The sequence below is a fragment of the Lactuca serriola genome, chromosome 4, assembly GCF_051521515.1.
Source record: "Lactuca serriola cultivar US96UC23 chromosome 4, Lser_US96UC23_V15, whole genome shotgun sequence".
In the NCBI taxonomy this organism is placed as follows: Eukaryota; Viridiplantae; Streptophyta; class Magnoliopsida; order Asterales; family Asteraceae; genus Lactuca; species Lactuca serriola.
In genome coordinates, this window is record NC_136411.1 from 67,309,928 (window position 1) to 67,330,000 (window position 20,073).

Sequence of the window (20,073 nt, forward strand, 5' to 3'; positions counted from 1 at the left end):
AGGACAATTTGTCCACTCCCAATGTGTACAATCAAGGCTACCAAGCATCCCTGGAAACCATGTTTAGCTTGATGCATGACATACAACTGTTCAACATCACTTCTAGTCAAATGTTGCAAGTATATATCACCGTAAAGCTCTATAACACACTCATAAAAAAGATATGCACATTCTCGATCCGTCCTCTCAGACATTTTCAAACACTCAGAGATACGTCTGCAACTATGGTGTATGCCAATTGTTTAAGAGCGACTGTGCATTTTTGTGTTGTAGTAAAACCACGTTTACCTCTAACATCTAATATCAATGGGAAAAACTCATAATTATTTTCCAAATCTCTAGCTATACCTAAGATTAAATTTCTACTAATATGAAAACGTTCTTCGAATTTCGATAGATAGTATAAATTATCACGGGCAAAGTAATCACGTACCAAAAGTTCGTTTGCCAAGATACGATCCCAATTGATCCAATTTCTACGTTTCTTCTTGACATTTGAACTTTCGCCTCTCGGACGTACCATGTCGTGTGCTGCAGACCACAATGTGTGAAAATCAACTCGTCATCAGAATCATTATCATCGGATGAAAAAGAAATTGAACCTAAAAAGTTATCCATATTATTGAAAGTGTGTTTGTTAGATGTAAAAATATATGTAAAGCGCATGTATATGTAAAGAGATTAATTTTGAATTTGTGTGTTTTTTAAATTGATATATATATATATATATATATATATATATATATATATATATATATATGGATACAAGAAAAAGGAAAAAACGGTCAAATATGTGACCGTTGTTGCTACTTCTTTCTTATTCCTAATCTTCCTCCGTCTTCATAGAGACTCCACACCCAAGCCATCGAACCATGGGGCCGTGTTCATGCATCTCTTGGCTTGCCAGTTTGGAACTCACGTGTGAGTTACTATCCCATACCGGATAGCAGGGGCGAAACTACATGAGGCGATGGGGTACTACAACATCCCCACAAAAATTGTTTTATATATATAGAAAATATATTTGTAAATATGGTTTATGTTATTGTACCTCCAACTAAAAGGATTGTACCATGTTTTTTAATGCCTGAGACATGATAACTATATAAAATATATATTGAGAATGTTTGTACTCGTATCAAAATTTTTGGTTCCGCCACCGCCGGATAGCCTTACATTGGTACGGTGAAAGACTAAAAAGGACATGATCGATGCGAAGACCGGTCCAATGAGCAATTTTGTTCAATACATGAGGGCCCAAATTATATATATATATATATATATATATATATATATATATATATATATATATATATATATATATATATATATATATATATATATATATATAGAGTTAGGATTAAATATGAATCACAATTATTGTGTGAATATGTGACAAAATTATAACCATTAGATTAAAAATAATGAAGAGATCTGATTGTAAGGAACATGGTATTAACATGGACTAACAATTATTATATAATTACCCTTAATTAATTGTAGAGAAAACTAAGATATTTTATTAAGAGAAATAAATGAAAATTACATACATTTTAGGCAACTAAGTCACATTAATTACTAAAAAACTAAATTTAAATAAATACAAATTAATATTTTTAAATGCTTTGAAAATTCAGTTTCTATTCTTATAATTATCATTATGAAAAAATACATTTTTATTAAAGATCGATTTGAAGGTCTCGAAGGATGTAATTCAACTTTATTCTTATCATTCTCATTCTGGAAGAATAAGTAGTAAATTATAAGTTCATATATCTTATTCTTTAAGAGTAATAGTTACATTCTTCAAAAAAAAAAAAAAAAAAAAACCTTTCATGAAGACTAAAAAATTAAATAGAAATGGACAAATTCTTGAAGAATAATATAAGATTTTGAAAAATAATAGAATACATTCGTAAAGAAAAATACAATAAAACAACCCTCTTAAAGTATTGTACGTGCATTCTTTAAGAATATGATATAATAAATTCTGTATATTGAAAATTCTATAAGAACGCTTTCATGTTTTTTGATTGATTTTGTATATTAAATGTGTGCATTCTTTAAGAATACAAATTAATTGTTTTGAAATTTAACTTTTTAGGTCACTTTCTTGGAGATTGATTTATCCGTTTTCCATGTGACAATTAAATTTTCATTCTTGAAGAATAATTGTTCTCACATAGTCTTTCTTTTTTGACCTGCAACTTTTGCTCAGGAAAATCTTGGTATGTGTTGAACTTTTGGAATCAAAATCGTCAAATTCAAAAGTGGATAAAGATATGAAGTTTGTAACCGAAACCATTATTTAAGGAAATACACGACTTCATTTTTTGGTTAGTAAAATAATTATATGTAAACTTCCAAAATTAACTTTTATTTGTTTTATTAATCATTTATTATTTTTCTAAATTCTCATTGGTTCATACATTTACACAATAATTAAGGTTTATATATGAACCTAACTCTCTCTCTCTCTCTCTCTATATATATATATATATATATATATATATATATATATATATATATATATATATATATATATATATATCATTATATACTTATAAATGAAACATTTTTTCTTTCACCATATTCATTTGAAACTCCCATGACTTTTCAATTTCTTTATAATAATAATTATAATTTGGTAAATTGGGTTAAATAAATATTAAACCTAAAGTGTAATCATACATAAACCAAATTTTAATATTGAAATAATATCTTTACTTCTACTTATAAAATTATGTTTTTTTAACTTTTAACATATTATACTTAATTTATTAATTTTAATATATTGTTGGATGTAAACCCTTATCATTGTAAATGTATAATTTTGGAACAATTTGTATAAGATACTTCAATTATTAATTAAAATATAACATTACATGGTCAACTTAAATATAAATTGTAGTTTAACTTAAACAATCCAAAGAATATTTTATAAATAGTCAAAAGTGATAAATTGTAGTGTCTCTCTAATAATGATTATAAGTTGGTTAAGAAGGTTAAATAAATATCAAACCTAAAGTATAATATAAATAGACTAAATTTCAATTTTAAAATAATATATTTACTTCTATTTATAAAGTTATGTGTTTAAATTTTAACATATTATACTTAATTTATTAGATTTAAAATGTTGTTGTATATAAACCATTATCAGTTTAAAGTTACATCTTTTGAACAGTTTTGACAAAATACTTAAATTGTTGATTTAAATATAACATTACAGTGTCAACTTAAATATAAATTTCAGTTTCGCTAAAAAAACCAAAAAATATTTTGTAAATAGTTAAAAGTGATAAATGCAAAAACTAAATTGTAATATCAATTTAACTAAAATATTTCCTAAATATATTTTTATAATCATTAAATATTTTCAAATAAGTAGCTTAAAACAACTTACAATAACAATAGTTAAAAATAACTCTATATAAATGATTATATTGTTACCTTTAAAATCAAAATATAATGTTTGATATTTTAAATAATCTAGAAATTAAAATATTAAGCAAACAATTTTTAATAATTAGTTAACAATAACAACAACTATAAATAACATAAAATCATATATTATATTTATTTTTATTCATGTGTAACTCATGGATAGAAATCATTCAAACGATTGAGATTATGAAGTTATAATAGATGTATATATTATCATATAATTACAAATAATCAATATATTATACCAATTTAGCATACGAATTATTATATCGAATTTAACAATAACGTTATTGTTATATTAAAAAAAACATATATTTGTAAAGGCTTAAACTATATAGGTGTTTCTGTACATTACAATGTCAACTTAAATATAAATTTCAGTTCCACTTAAAAAACATAAAAATATTTTGTAAATGGTTAAAAGTGATAAATTGTAATGATAAATACAAAAACTAAATTGTAATCTCAATTTAACTAAAATATTTCTTAAATATATTTTTATAATCGTTAAAATTTCCAAATAAGTATTTTAAAATAACTTACAATAAAAATAGCTAAAAATAACTCTATATAAATGATTATATTGTTACCTTTAAAATCAAAAAAAATAATGTTTGATGTTTTAAAAAGTTATAATGATAGAAATTAAAACATTAAGCAAATAAATTTTAAAAAATTAATTAACAATACCAACAACTATAAATAACATTAAACCATTTATTATATTTAATTTTATTCATGTGTGACTCGCGGGTAGAAGTCATTCAAACGATTGAGATTATGAAGTTATAATAGATGTATATATTATCATATAATTCAAAATAATCAATATATTATATCAATTTAGTATATAAATTATTATATCAAATTTAACAACAACGTTATTATTATATTTAAAAAGACATATATTTGTAAAGACTTCAACTATATAAGAATTTTTGCGCAACGCACGAGCATTCGTCTAGTTTTACTTAAAGTATTATGCTCATGGGTTTAAATGACTCGTGAGTTCGTCACGCAGCGTTGATTGTCAATGAATTTGTGGTAAAGTCTAAAAACTTAAACCAACCTTTTATATATATATATATATATATATATATATATATATATATATATATATATATATATATATATATATATTGGGCCTATTGCGGCGTGGCCCCCAAACCCCCGCCAAATAGGATTTTTAATATTACTGTCCGAGGCGAAAGATATCCTCTACCAGGGATTTCCATCGATCGCCATCATTATGGAAACACAGTAGTTTTAGACTTCTACTTATACCGATTAATTTTTAAACCTATAAATTCAAACTCAAGCCGATTCCTCTACCGAAATTGTAAACCGCCTAACATTCCGGTAAATTTTTTAAACACTTTACTTCCTTTATTATTATTATTTCAATTTCATATGTTTGATTACTTAGTGTTTAGTGGTAAACATTCACGCGATTCAATGCTGGTTTACAGCTTCTCAAAAAAAGGGTTTTCTGTTTTTGTTATCGAGTAAATCAGAGTTTAATTTTTCATTGTTTTTTGAAGTACGTAACTATACAAATTCACACCTAGATTACGTTTTCTGCTTTTTCCTTTGTGATTAATCACGTTATTTTGATTCATGATCCTTTAGTTTTGTGTAAATCTGGTATTTAGATCGGTTTTTTAGGTGTCATTTGATTTTGTTGATACTTCTCAGTTTTTCTACTTTTATAATTGAGTAATTGACTTGGCCTGTTGGCCAATTGTATATTAGGAATGTAGTTTTTTCAAGTAAAAAGCAGGTTTGTTTTTTCGTTTACAGCTTTGTGATTTAGCAATTGTCTTCATGTTCTAACATTGTTATCTTCGTGTAGTGTGTAAAAGAGTTGAGGTAGAGAGATAGAGTATCTCTTTTTAGGTCATAAAGAATATCTTTACCATGCCGTTGATCTATAATTTCCAAATACTATTTTTGTTCAGAGTATACAAAGATGATAATTTTTGTATATTCTGTATACATTCTGTGCTTGCTTTCTCTTCAGGATCTTGTTCATCATTGTGCTTGTTTTCCCTTTTTCTTGCAACATTTTGTAAACAAATCGACCATTTGAGAAGGACAGTGTCAGTATATTCCAAGATCTTCTATCTCAGTCATGTAGAATTTGCATCAACCAAGATCTTGAATATTTATTCTTCTTTTTCAGGTGTAGTGACAATGGGTAAGACAAAAAGTACAACTAGAAACCAAAATTATGATGTGCCATGGTCAGATCTTAACCATGATGTGCTTTATTTAGTTATGATGAAACTTGGAGTTGTCAATTTTGTTGCATTCAGTGGAGTTTGCAAGTCATGGAGATCTCTGGCACTCTCTAACTGGAAGAAGTTTATGGCATCCAGACCACCTCTGTTCATGTCTATATCTCCTTCTCCTCCACCCATGTCCATGTGTATATCTCTTCCTCGTGCTTATAACAAAACCTGCCACCTCATACAGGACTTTGATGGAAAAAAGTTCAAAACCATCATTCCTCATTCTGCAGGCAGAAAGTGTGTTGGATTAACTTGTGGTTATTTAATCTTGTTTGGGAGGAAAACCAAAGACTTCTGGCTTGTGAATCCTATCACAAGGCATCAACTTCATTTCCCTTGTGTTCCCTTTGATTTCGATGATTTTCGAAATTCAAAAGTCAGGGTTATCTTGGTCTTTTCACCTTTAGTATCCGGGTGGTTGCTGGTTATTTCAGAGTGTTATGCCCGTAAAATATGGTTTTCAATAGCGGGCAAAGGAGAATGGAATCATGTCTCCTTCTCCTCCACCTTCTACATCATTGATTCCCATGTTTTTAAGGGGAAGATATATACCCTAATCAGCAGTGCAAAGCCAGGAGATGTATATCAGTTATTTGAAATGAAACTCCATCCACATCCCAAATTGACTTTGCTCAAAACAAAGAATTTTCTGAAGCGAACATATCATCCGATGTTAGGAAGTTGGGGTGAAAACCTTTATCTGATGCACTACTTTTCCCCAGATTTGTACTATTTTCACGAACTAGATTTTGGTAAAATGAAATGGGTGTGTCGTGAAAAAACAAGAGAAGAATATGCATTCTTTTGTAACGTGGAGCGTGTTGTTGCTATAAAACCAGAGTCATGGGCTCACACTAAGAACAGTTGGAAAGACAAGTTCAATTATGCAAAGATGTGGTACTTCCCCCATGATTGTTTGAATGTTAATCTCATAGATTAGTGATAGACTTGTTAGCACTCCCGTTTTTGTTTTTTTTTTTGTATATGTTGGGACAATTTTTTTTCAAGAAATTGAGAAGCACCATTGTTTGATTTGGATATTTAAATTTATTGTTTAAAATATTCTGTTGTCAGTTGTCACTCACCCTTCGCTTCAAGTGGCAACAACTAACAATTATATCTCCCTTTTATGTGATGAAGGACCTTTTGTTTTTCTTATCATGTAAGCTGAACATGTTATCAAGTGAATGGTGTCACCAACTGGGACGGCCACTATGGATGTAGTGCTTTCTATAAAAGTATCTTCCATGTGGGAATAAGAGTTTCATGATACATTTTGAATTTGCTTGAATGCAAATTGAATTAAAAATATTTCTATTTATACTTTGTATTTATTTTTCAAAGTTTGATCTTCAAAGGTTCAATTCATAAAAGGCGAGTGATGCAACATATCACATATATGAACATACAACTTAAACGAACGGGTACTATAGATCAAAGTGTTTGTAAGATATATCATTCCATACAAATCTTTGTATTTAATCTTGCACGAGTGTTTGGAAATATTTGGTCATATTATATAAACTTTAGAGGTTGATTCAACTAAGTCGTTGAATTCTTTTTGGATAACCAGGGAAAACCTCAAATGAGGCAACTTTATTGAATCCCCTCGTATTCATGATTGACTTGTTGTTCATGGCAACAATACAAACTTATTAATATAGTTTTTTTTTTTCATTGGTGGTATTGCAACCTTGTTCCTTTTCATCTGGATGTGGTAGATGGATATGGAGTTGGTGGTGGCTTGTGTTATATTGAGGACAATGGGAAAGGAAAGCGGGTCCGTGGGGGAGTGGAGGAGCAGATGGTGGTTAGGACTATAAACAAACCGAACGTTCAACGAACTGTTTGTGAATCGTTCAACGAAAAGTTCGTTTATGTTTGTTTATTTAATAAATGAACGAACATGACACAAATTCTTGTTCGTTTAGTTAAACGAACGAACATGAATAATGGTCTCGTTCGTTCATTTATGTTCATGAGCATTCGTTTATATTATTTGTTTACGTTCGTTCATTTAGTTCCCTTTATGTTTATGCATGTTCAGAGTGTGTTTGATTAAATTATTATACTATATGTTCGTTTACATTCAGTTATGTTTGTTTATCTTCATTTGTTTATGTTCTTTTAGCATGTTTACGAACATAAACGAACGAATATGAACAATGTTATTTGTTCAATGAACGAACATGACCAAAAAACTCGTTCGTTTATCACGTTCGTGTTCGTTCATTTGTTCAGCTAACTTAAACGAAAGAACACGAACAAACACAGTTCAAAATACATTTCCCCTACAAAAGCATATAGAGATATATTACATCATTATTTTCACTATAACTATAACAAATAGCATGAATACAAAAACATTTATGAAACACCAATTTCCTATTCATTTGATCAAAGTGCTTTCTAAAACTCGTAGAATCGACATATTTCTTCATCTTGTATAATTCGAAATCATTTTCCAATGTTAAAATCTTCGATTCCATTGAGCTTGCTAATGGTTCTACTTCAGTTGTCTTGTTTGGTAGATCGTCATCAACCGATTGCCAAAAATTGTAACTTTTCTTCTTTGATCCTTCATATTCAAAAAATATCGCATAACCAAGAAATTATTGAGGCAAAGGATATGATATAACTTTCAAAGAGACTTACCGAAGAGTTGGCAGAAACCATAAACTTTCGACCATGATTACCTTTGGTGGTTGATGTCCAAATTCGAGAAATGTACCCATAGTTACAAGGTTTTCCATCTTCAAGTGTCCTCTTTGATTTTGAATTGTTGATGCTTGCCTTGGAGATCATAGATTTAGAGGAAGAAGAATGCATGAAAGAAGAAGTCATTCAGAGTTATGGGGATTCTTTCCCTAATCCATTTTCTAAAAGGGGTTATATAGGTAAGTAATGCCCTACATGCGAAGTTATATGCCAACTAAGCAATCTACATGTCAACTGAAATTCCAAGTAAGCCATTAACCTAAATACCTAGTTTCCACAAGGTTAGATAATAACAAAACGTCAAGTATGATGGCAAGGAAGTTGAAAGGACTGTAGTAATTAGTGAAATTATGTGGTTCTCTTGAAAAGGATAATCAAATTTAATTTCCACCGTCTAATTCAATGCAAAGGCTTTAGAGATTCTACTTTGTTGTCAGTTGTAGGGGGTGTTTGGCTTTGCTTTTAAAACAACTTTTGGACGTTTAACTTTTCTAACAAGTTAAATGTAGTGCCTGGTTCCTGGTACGTAAAATTTATCTAAGTATTTTACATTTTAGCCTTGGACTCGGCGAGTCGTAGGCCCGACTCGTCGAGTAGAGACGGGTTTGGGGGGGCACGTTTAAGTTGGCGACTCGACGAGTCCACATTCTGGACTCGGTGAGTCCCCGCTGTCTGATGAAACCCTAAATTTCAAGGGTTCGCACCCTGTTTAAACCAACCTTATGCGCCCCGACCTCGCCCCCTTCACCCTCAGAGCTCCCAACATCGTTCAAACCCTTATTCCTTGTGAGTTTGAGTGCTTTGGTGTGTTTCTTGAAGATTTTGAGAAGAACGAAGAGTAGATCAAGAAGAGAAGAAGGAGGCCAGGCATCCTTGTGCTATCTCAGTGATTTCCTTGAGGTATAACTTGGTTTCCCTTTGTTTTCATGCTTATAGTCCCTTATAGCTCCATGGAAGTCCTTCTTGAGCCTTTCCCCAAGCTTGAATGTGTATTAGGGTTTGTAATAAGTTGTTTAGCCTCTAGATCTAGGCATGATTGAGCTCCAGGAGCTTGGATCTACTGCCTTTATGGACCCATATTGCATGAAAGCCCTAGATCTACCCTTTTAGTGCATTTTGAGCCCTAAAACCTTCATTGGTGGTTATTTACACGTAAAGTTGGAAACTTTACGTGTTAATCAGGCCCTAGAAACTTAGATCTATGTATGGCATGAGATGGATTCGAGCAAATAATGTTTGCATGCGAAAGACTCGGCGAGTCGTTCATCGGACTCGGCGAGTCGAGTCGCGAGTCCCTGAGTTTTCCCTTTTTTGTGTTTGCAGAGTGGAGTGGTGAGTCATGGGGTGTGACTCAGTGGGTCGGAAGCCAGACTCACTCATAAAGGAACTCGACGAGTCGATGCCCTAACTCGGCGAGTTTAAGGCAATCTTCTTGCCTCAAGAACAAACTCGACGAGTTGTTCATACAACTCGGCGAGTCGCAGCATAAAGTGTTCTTCTGATGAAGACGAACTCGACGAGTTGTTTATACAACTTGGCGAGTAGGATGAAGGACTAGTGGCCTTTGGTTTAGAAGGAAAAATCATCGAGTCAATGCTTAACTCGACGAGTAGAGACAGGTTGATGGTCAGACAAAGGGATAGGGAGGGCGAGTTGGCAAGCCAACTCGGCGAGTCGGGTCAACTGGCAGTTGACTTTGACTTCGACTTTGAATTTGACTCTTAGTTTGGTTAGGGGTAAATGGTCATTTTACCCTGAGGTCGGTTAGCAGTATCTGACTAAGTGTTTTGTGGGAATCATAGCCGGAGGATTTCCGGAGCGACAGCAGCAGGAGACAGTTAGTTCCCACACAAATCAACAGCTACTTCGAGGTGAGTTACCTTCCAGTAGCGATGGGTCTACGGCCACAATGCCGACCCATCAGTAGGAGTTGTATGATTAGATGATTGTCTCTGTGATATTCATCTAGGTTTGCTGCTACCTGTAATAGGTTTATGTGCTAGTATGATATGATGCTATGTGTTATGTGGTAGTAGTAGGGGTGAAATAGTCCCCAGTATCCGGTCGTAAGGACCGAAGGGGTAGGTTGGGCACCCAGATATGCCCGACAGTATCCGGTCGTAAGTACCGAAAGGGTAGGTTGGGCACCCAGATATGCCCGATAGTATCCGGTCGTAAGGACCGAAGGGGAGGCCAACACCCAGATATGCTAGGCAGTATCCGGTCGTGAGGACCGAAGGGGTAGGTCGGGCACCCAGATATGCCCGGCAGTATATGTATGTTATGTGATTATATGGTATGTGGTACAGTGGGGGAACTCACTAAGCTTCGTGCTTACAGTTTTCAGTTTTGGTTTCAGGTACCTTTTCTTCGAAGGGGAAGGAGCTGGCGCGGTAGCGGTACATCACACACATACTTTGTATTCCGCATTATGAGATCTTCCTGGGGATTTGTACTCTGACACTTTTATGTTTATTAAAAATGTTTTCTAGACATGCAATATCTTTTGTGAAATGATATGATCGTTGCACGTTTCATTCCTAATGTTTTGCTAAGTACATGTTTTTAAAAAAATGAAATTTTTGGCTCGTATTTTTGGGATGTTACATTAAAAACATCCAAAAGATGTTTGGCAAAATAGAAAAGTCCTTTTAAATTAACTTTTAGCCATGCCTAAAAAGGAGCCTTTTAAAAAGTCATGAAATCCCATCTTTTTGTGACTTTTGGCTTTTATCTCTTAAAAGTCTTAAAAGTCCATCCAAACACATTTTAAATACCTTCTTCTAGAAAAAGTTCTTTTAGAAAAAGTTCTTTACAAAAGGACTTTTAACTTAAAAAAGGAATCCCAAATACACCCGTAATCATATGTTTCTTCACATGTCTACTCTATATCGATATCACTATATAATTGAATGGTTTTTTTTTTTTTGCCAAAATCACATTCTAAATATCTATCCTAACTTCTCTAGTTCAAAAAATGGTGTCGTCTTCCCCTATCAGCAAGAACAACATAACGGTTAACACTGCCAACGTCTCAAACCCAAACATTCAGGAAGAACGTTGCAAACTAAACACGAGGCAGGAGCAGGCTAAAAAACTAATCCAATCTACAACAAAAGAGATATGCGTAACAAAGGTGCTCATTGATCAATTTCAAAAACTACCTCCTACTAAAACAAATCAGAATAAGAGGTTATTGGTCAGCAAAGCAACTAGGTGAAGCTAGGTATCAACTCATCATGTATCTTATGTTTCTGTGCCTACTGGTAGATAAGATATAGGATAAAAGGGGTTTCCGCAACACATGATTTCCTATTTTAGATCAGGCTTAGAGGGATCAAAGGTAAGGTTTTTGGGAAAAACCTAATGCCACGACGTGGTGAATGGATCACCAGGACGCGGGATGAAAAATGCATGAAACACGCGTTAGATGGCTGCCACGACGTGACAAGAGTGATTCCACGACGTGGAAGAAGATGTAACCCAAGCCCATGATTTTCAAGGTTTCTTTCATATTTAAGCACCTAAACTCAGGGTTTAGGGCATTCTCTTCAGCCTCCAATCCATCCAGACGAAACCCTAGTCTCCAAGCTTGATTGATGGCTTGATTTCTTCACAAGACGTCCAAGGTGATCCAGATCATTAGTCCCGATCTCCATTTTTATAGATTGGCAATCCCAGTCTCCACTTTTGCATAACAGTCACTCTTAGTCTTGAATAGCTAAAAAACTGGTTAACCAAAGTTTTTAGATTTACTAATAAGATACAAGCTAAAAACGATCACCGAGGCACCCCACAAACTTCAAACATAGGTGCTTCTTGTCTGGTACTCCTCACGTTTCCTTCATTCTTATTAGTCTTTCACATGCTTTTCACTTTGGTTTTCTACTCACTTTGGCCTTTGTAAGCTAATAGCCTAATATTTAATAATCATTTGCTTAGAACCATTGGGTGACAATGATTGTTTAATATTCATGTTTTGAGAATAAGTATATTAATGGCATTTTGGTTGATAATATGTGCATATACCTACAAATAAATTAAAGTTGTGGTGAGTTAATGACATTTTGCTCATTCAAATATAGGTTTAGATAAATTTAGGTAGAGAATTTAAATATTAGAAAACATGGGTTAAATTGTCATGTAGAACTTTGAATTTACATTATGAGTAAATGACTTTCGAGTACTAATTACCAACTTTTACTTAAAGTATTGTGCTCATGGGTTTAAATGACACGTGAGTTCGTCACGCAGCGTTGATTGTCAATGAATTTGTGGTAAAGTCTAAAAACTTAAACCAACCTTGTTTAAATTAATGAATAATAATAATAATAATAATAATAATAATAATAATAATAATAATAATAATAATAATAAAAGTGATAAAAGTGGCCTAGGCCTTGGTAGAATCCTAACTTAAGGTGATTTGGTTAAAAGTAGCCATTTTCATTCTATAGATTTTGTTGAAAGTCATTACTGTACCAGGTGTACCTTACACTACAAGCCGTTAATTATTATTTTTGTACAAAAAACGACACATAAAGAAGTTTCACAATCCTCCATAATAAATGAAAATAATTTTGCCACTTGTCATCATTTTATGCATTATGTCATGTGTCATTTTGTGGTAACTTTAAATTAAATTATATACATGTGTCATTTAGTGGTTTTTTCCATTTTATTAAATTTCATATAATACTTAAATGCAATAAATGAAATAATAAATATATATCCATTTCATTAATGCAACTTTTCTTATAATTTCTAAATTTCTAAATTGAATTCAATTACTTTAGTTGTTTATTTATTTAAATTATTAGTTTAAATTTAAAAGATAAATAAACACTTCAATTTTAATAATTAAATATTTACTTTAATCTTATAAATATAAATTTTCTAAATTGTTAGATCTTCATGTTTGTTTAGTTTTTTTAAATAAACTCATGTAATACACGAGTCTCACAACTAGCATATCATTAAAAGCAAAACCTGATTAAGAAAACCCAAATACAGAAAAAAAAAATGCAAAGACTGCAGACCAAACTAATATCAAAGTGGACAAAGAGTAAAAGAAAAAAAAAACTGTTTAAAACAAGAATGAGTATGACCTTAAATTCTCTGGTCAAAGACCAAAAGAAAACCAGATTGATCATGAATGGTCTAAAGACCAATTTTGTTTGACAAAACTACAAAAATTGTCTCTGTCTTATGCATTTTTTCTGAGCTTTGGTCTAAACCTTAACTATTTTGGATTGTGATCCTTTTGGCCTAATTTCAATACGTATTTGGTCCCTCGGTAATATGAAATGATTGTAGTGTCCCTCATGTATTTATTTTTCGTTTTCTTTCATTTTTTTAATTTAATATATATATTTATCTATTTTAATAATTAATAAATAAAGAAAATGCCCACCCCACCATCACCCACCGATGAGCTCTAAAATGAGAAGATGAACTCTAAATTCTTTCCACCGACTATCGGTTCAGGGACAATGTCAAACCATTCTCTCTCTCTCTCTCTCTCTCTCTCTCTCTCTCTCTTTCTCTCTCTCACATATACGTTATTCTCATGTGCATTTTGCTCTTGGTTAGATTCGTTGGTTGCAACCATGTAAAACCATCATTTTCATTCAGTGGTGTAGGAGACTGGAGAGCGGATGAAGCGGCGTCAGAGTGTGGTGGTCGGAACTCTGTTTCCCTACCCCCGTCCTACCATGTCCAATCCTCATGTCCAATTCCAACCTACTACAACCGGATAAAAAAACTACAATTCCATATCCAAAATCAATCAAATGTTCTAGATCCAAAAAACTCATCGACCTATCTCATGCTTCCTTTCATCTTCATCCTTGTTCCACTCACTCCTTGTCATACACAAAACATTCACCTAAAGTTATCAAGTTGAAATTGTTTCAAGCCCTAATTAACTTGTAATGGGACTCATAATCATATTCAAGGTGTTGGTAGATGTGGGATTTGGGGGAACATAGTGATGATTCTTAGGAGGGATTTTCAGGGTTGTAGATGGATTTGATGGATTGTATGGATGAAAGATGAGAGGAAAGAGCAACAGTACGAAGATGATGAAGATTGAAAGGATTCACCATTAAATTGATGACAAAGATGGAGAGGTTTCATCAGATTCTTTGCAGATTTGATTTCATCACTGAAGAATAGCAGAATTTTTGTTGATATCGAGAATCGAAATGGGTTTTGGGGGAGAAGAAATCATTAAGGCATTATCTGTTAATGGGGGAAGAAATCATCTCACCACCATCATCAACCTTGCTCCACCATCTCACCTGCCATGGCCTTGGTTTGGACGAGTAATCAAGGGTTTCAAATGATTTGGTGGTTCTCAAATCTAAAGATGTAAAAACATGATGGAAAGAGAAAGGGAAAAGGAAAGGGAAATGGAATGGGAAAGGGAAAGGAGAGGATGTGAGTTAGAGTCGATTGATTGGTAGTGGCGTTGGTTTACAGGAGGAGGTGGGTTAGTGTGGTGAATTTTGGGTGAGGGTGAGAAGAAGGTGATAATTCGGAGAGTTAGTGTGGTGAATTTTGGGTGAGGGTGAGACGAATGTGATAATTCGGAGAGAGAGAGAGAGAGAGAGAGAGAGAGAGAGAGAGAGAGAGAGAGAGAGAGAGAGAGAGAGCCCTCTCTTTATATTAAATTAAAAAATGAAAAATAAATATGAGGGACATTACGATAGTCATTTCAATTTAGCGAACGACCAAATACACATTGAAACTAAGCCAAAAAAGACCAGCAATCCAAAAAATCAAGAAACCTAAAAGAAATAACTATTTTTGTAGTTATGTCATTTTGTTTAACTTCATATCTTTTGGATGGTGTTTAGTTGTTCCAGCCTGGGCCCATGACGAACGTCCCAAATTTACAATATAAATAAGACCTATTGCGGCCCGAGCCCACGGAAATAGGATTTGACGATCAGCATTCAACGATTGCGAAGTAGTAGGAGATATCGTCAACGATTTCCATCGTTATGGAAACATTACCAAAATTACTAACTTAGCAAAGGAGGAAACAACATCCTCTACCAGCGATTGACATTATTATGGAAATAACAGTAGTGTTAGACTTCTACTTATACCGAGTAATTTTTAAGCCTATAAATTCAAACTCGAGCCGATTCCTCTACCGAAATTGTAAACCGCCAACATTCCGGTAAATCTTCTAAACGTTTTTATTTCTGTATTATTAATTTAACTTCGTATGTTTGATTACTTGATTATCTAGTGTTTAGTGGTAGACATTCAACACTTTTTAGTTCATCAAGAACATTTTTACCATGCCGTTGATATATAATTTCCAAATACTAAATTTGTTCAGAGTATCCAGAGATGCTAATTTTTGTATATTCTGTATACATTCTGTGTTTGCTTTCACTTCAGGATCCTGTTCATGTGCTTGTTTTCCCTTTTTCTTGCAACATTCTGTAAAATATCGGCCATTTGAAATTACAGCATCTATATATAATCTCATGTAGAATTTGTATTTACCAAGATCTTGAATATTTATTTTCTTTTGCAGGTGTAGTAACAATGGGTAAGACAATGAGTACAACTAGAAACCAAACTTATGATGTGCCATGGTCAGATCTTAACCATGATGTGCTTTATTTAGTTATGATGAAACTTGGAGTTGTTGATTTTGTTGGATTCAGTGGAGTTTGCAAGTCATGGAGATCTTTCGCACTCTCTAACCGGAAGAAGTTTATGGCATCCAAACCACCTCTGTCCATAGGTATCTTTTCACCCATGTCCATGTGTATATCTCCTCGTGCTTATAAGAAAACCTTCCACTTAAAGGACTTTGAAGGAAGAAAGTTCAAAACCCTCCTTCCCCATTCTGCTGCTAGGGAGTGTGTTGGATTAACTTGTGGTTATTTGATCTTGTTTGGGAGGAAAACCAAAGACTTCTGGCTTGTGAATCCTATCACAAGGCATCGACTTCATTTCCCTTGTGTCCCCTTTGCTGTTGATTATTTTCCATATTCAAGAGTCAGGGCTATTCTGGTCTTTTCACCTTTAGTATCTGGGTGGTTGTTGGTTATTTTAGAGCGTTGTGTGAGTAAAATATGGTTTTCAATAGCGGGTAAAGGAGAATGGAATCAAGTCTCCTTTTCCTCCACATTCCGCATCATTGATTTACACGCTTTTAAGGGGAAGATATATACCCTAATCGGCAATAAAAAGACAAGAGATGTATATCAATTATTTGAAATGAGACTCCATCCACATCCCAACCTGACTTTTCTCAAAACAAAGAATTTTCTGACACGAAGATATATTCCGATGTTTGTAAGTTGGGGTGAAAAGCTTTATGTGGTGCACTATATTTCACGAGAATTGTACTATTTACATGAACTAGATTTTGGTAAAATGATTTGGGTGCACCGTGAAAAGACAAGAGAAGAATATGCATTCTTTTCTAGCTTGGAGCGCGTTGCTGTTTTTAAACCAGAGTCGTGGGCAGACACTAAGAACATTAGGAAAGAGACGTTCTATTATGAAGAGATGTGGTACTTTCCCCATGATTGTTTGAATGTTAATCTCATAGATTAGTGATAGACTTGTTAGCACTCCTGTCTTTGTTTTTATCTTTGCATATGTTGGAACATTTTTTTTTCAAGATATTGAGAACCACCATTGTTTTATTTAAACATTTAAAGTCATTGTTTTGTTAGTCTTATGATGCAAGTTGAACATGTTATCAAGTGATTAAGTGAAGGGTGTCATCACTGTGGATTCAGTGCTTCTACTTTAATAAATGAATATTTTTTTTTTGCCACATGTCACACTCTCATTCAGTTTGTCAAATGTTATTTTGTGATTATTTTGAACTAGGTTATAACCCGCAGGAACCACGGCTACAAAAATAATTAACTTTTTATAGTAAAAACTCAAAATTATTAATCAATTATTTTAAATACATTATTACTTAAGAGATTTATGTTTTTTGTTTATGTAAAATTATAATCGTTGATTCAAATAAACATATAATTTTTTTTCTAGATATATGAGATAATTTTTATTTGTGAATTAATGAAAAATGATATTGTATAATGAAATATTAAATTAATCATAAAAAGAACCACTTCAGATATGATTGAAAGCTTTCGTAATTGTATCGCTAATAAAGTTTATAGAACTACTATTTTCTTTTAATTAAAGAGTCATAAACATAATAAAGATAGTATAAACTAATAGGGTTACATATACCAAAAAAAAACTAAAGTTTTAAAAATTAACCGAGAATAAAATTATTTTCAACACTAAAAACATAAAAGTAAAAAAAAAAATTACACTTTTAAACAATAAAACAATAAAACAATCAAAGACTAAGATATTTATCCAATTTCAACACAAAAATGATCAAATTAACATTATTCCTTACGGTGTGTATATTAAAAAAAAACATAAAATAAATTGTTAATTTTGTGATTTGCTAAAACCCTAAGTATCGGGCTTTGAACCCTATTAAAGTAACATATCTTAAATACATTTCATGAAAACTAAAAAGAAAGCAAAGGAAATTTGTTATAATATTAATTTAATACTTGAAACCAACATATTTTATTATTTTTACTGCATAGACAATATACTTTTCGCCCATAACAACAAACAAACCAAGGAAATATCATTTTACTTTCAATTCTTGCATTTGAGCCTTACAAACAAACCTAGGAAACGACTCATTTCTTGCATTTGACCATTCCAAAATTCCATTGTACTTTCATTGCTTTGAACAATTTACCACCATGCATCTAATCAAATAAATAAACATTGCACTTTCTTTTCTTTGATAATTTTAGCATCCTACTTTAGTTTTTGTTAAAATGGACAAATAATGAACAAACCTTGGTATTTCTAATTATGTAAAAATAGACAGTATTGGTTTTTAGTCAAACCTGTGGTTTAGTTTCTATTGCTGCAAAACGATAAAAAAGAAAAAACAAAAACTTTAGCATTATAATCTGATTAGAAAGAAAAAAGGAAACAAATTACCTTTTGAGAAATACTATAGTAATAAAACATGCTTCTCTTTTGGTTGAAGCTATATGTGTCTCGAGTTTCCTTGATTAATCATCTCTTCTACACTATAAACTACAAAACACTCTTGCCACCTCTGCCACTTAACTGTTCAGACTGTACCATGTGAATATTGTATACACAATAAACAATGTTAATATGTAACGACCCAAAAATCATAACTAAAAATTTCTTTTTAAAACATTACTAAAACCATATTTATAAAAACGTATCATAAGTCATAACATAACTTTCGAGTATTAGATTCAAAACATAATCTCATTATCAGAGTAAAACATTTCCCAGGCTAACTGACTATGGTGTGTGCACTGCAATCTCTCCGAGCTCCTCTTTTGAAAACTGAGTACCTGAAACCAAAACTGAAAACCGTAAGCACGAAGCTTAGTGAGCTCCTCCAAAATACCACATACCGTACAATAACATATAAAACACATACTATGCCTTACCCACTGCATCGGACCGAAGTCCGGAAACTGACTGGGACCTTGTCCCCTGCATCGGACCGGAGTCCGGACTAACTGGGGCCTTGCCCCTTGCATCGAATCGAAGTCCGGACTAACTGACTGGGACCTTGTCCCCTGCATCGGACCGAAGTCCGGACTAACTGGGGCCTTGCCCCTATATCAGACCGAAGTCCGGAACTAACTGAACAGAACATAACATAAACATATCAACTCGCATGAACACACATATACTGCATACTGCATCGGGCCGTAGCCCGGAACACATAACACATAAATCCTGTCTGAGCCACGAAGGAAACTTACCTGAACTGTTGAGCTCTGCTGATAATCCTCTGGCTGCTACTCGATATGACACTTAGTCTGACAGTCCTCTAAAAGTCAACTAAGTCAACTCTAGTCAAGGTCAAAATCCTGGTCAAAGTCAACCTTCCAGGTCAACCCTACTCGCCGAGTCCACCTACTGACTCGCCGAGTTCATATGCTCAGGATCCTTCTATTCGCGACTCGACTCGCCGAGTCAGTCCATGACTCGCCGAGTCCAACTATTTCCGAGTCCTGACCTGTCCAACTCGTTGAGTCTCCACTCGACTCACTGATTCGAGTTTCAACTCGAAGGGTTTGGGGTTCCGCGACCTGACTCGCCGAGTCCAAGAATAGACTCGCCGAGCCCAAGGCAATCTTCAACCAACTCGTCGAGTTGTTCTTCCAACTCGCTGAGTTCATGCCTAACTTCATCCGACTCGACGAGTTGTTCATCCCACTCGTCGAGTTCCTCCTCATGTTCATGCTACTCACTGAGTCCACTCGAAGGACTCGCCGAGTCCATTCAGATCTACATACATGCAGAGGACTTTTGAGTCATGCATGGACTCCAAACTGTAGATCCACTCTTCTAAAGCCTATTCCTTACGTAAAGTGGCAAACTTTACGTGTAGCTAACGAGATCTAGGCTCAAATCACTATAAACTAGGGTTTGAGACAAAGGGGCTCAACAATCAACCCATAGTTAGCAACTTCAGATCTGGGCTTCTAACTCGAAATGGTTCATAAACTTGTCCTAAAAGCCCCAAATCCCA

The 20,073-nt window shown here is 33.3% G+C and overlaps 2 protein-coding genes across 2 annotated transcripts; both read left to right on the plus strand.

The window, feature by feature from the left end:
• Positions 1 to 5,640: 5,640 nt before the first annotated feature.
• On the plus strand, positions 5,641 to 6,678 carry LOC145098472 (uncharacterized). Its single transcript, XM_079036105.1, has one exon. The coding sequence runs from the start codon at positions 5,641 to 5,643 to the stop codon at positions 6,676 to 6,678; it is 1,038 nt and encodes a 345-aa protein (XP_078892231.1).
• An 8,599-nt stretch (positions 6,679 to 15,277) lies between these two features.
• Positions 15,278 to 17,251, plus strand: LOC145101791 (uncharacterized). Its single transcript, XM_079039060.1, has 2 exons — positions 15,278 to 15,645; positions 16,012 to 17,251. The coding sequence occupies exon 2, from the start codon at positions 16,023 to 16,025 to the stop codon at positions 17,043 to 17,045; it is 1,023 nt and encodes a 340-aa protein (XP_078895186.1). The 5' UTR covers positions 15,278 to 15,645; positions 16,012 to 16,022; the 3' UTR covers positions 17,046 to 17,251.
• Positions 17,252 to 20,073: the final 2,822 nt, after the last annotated feature.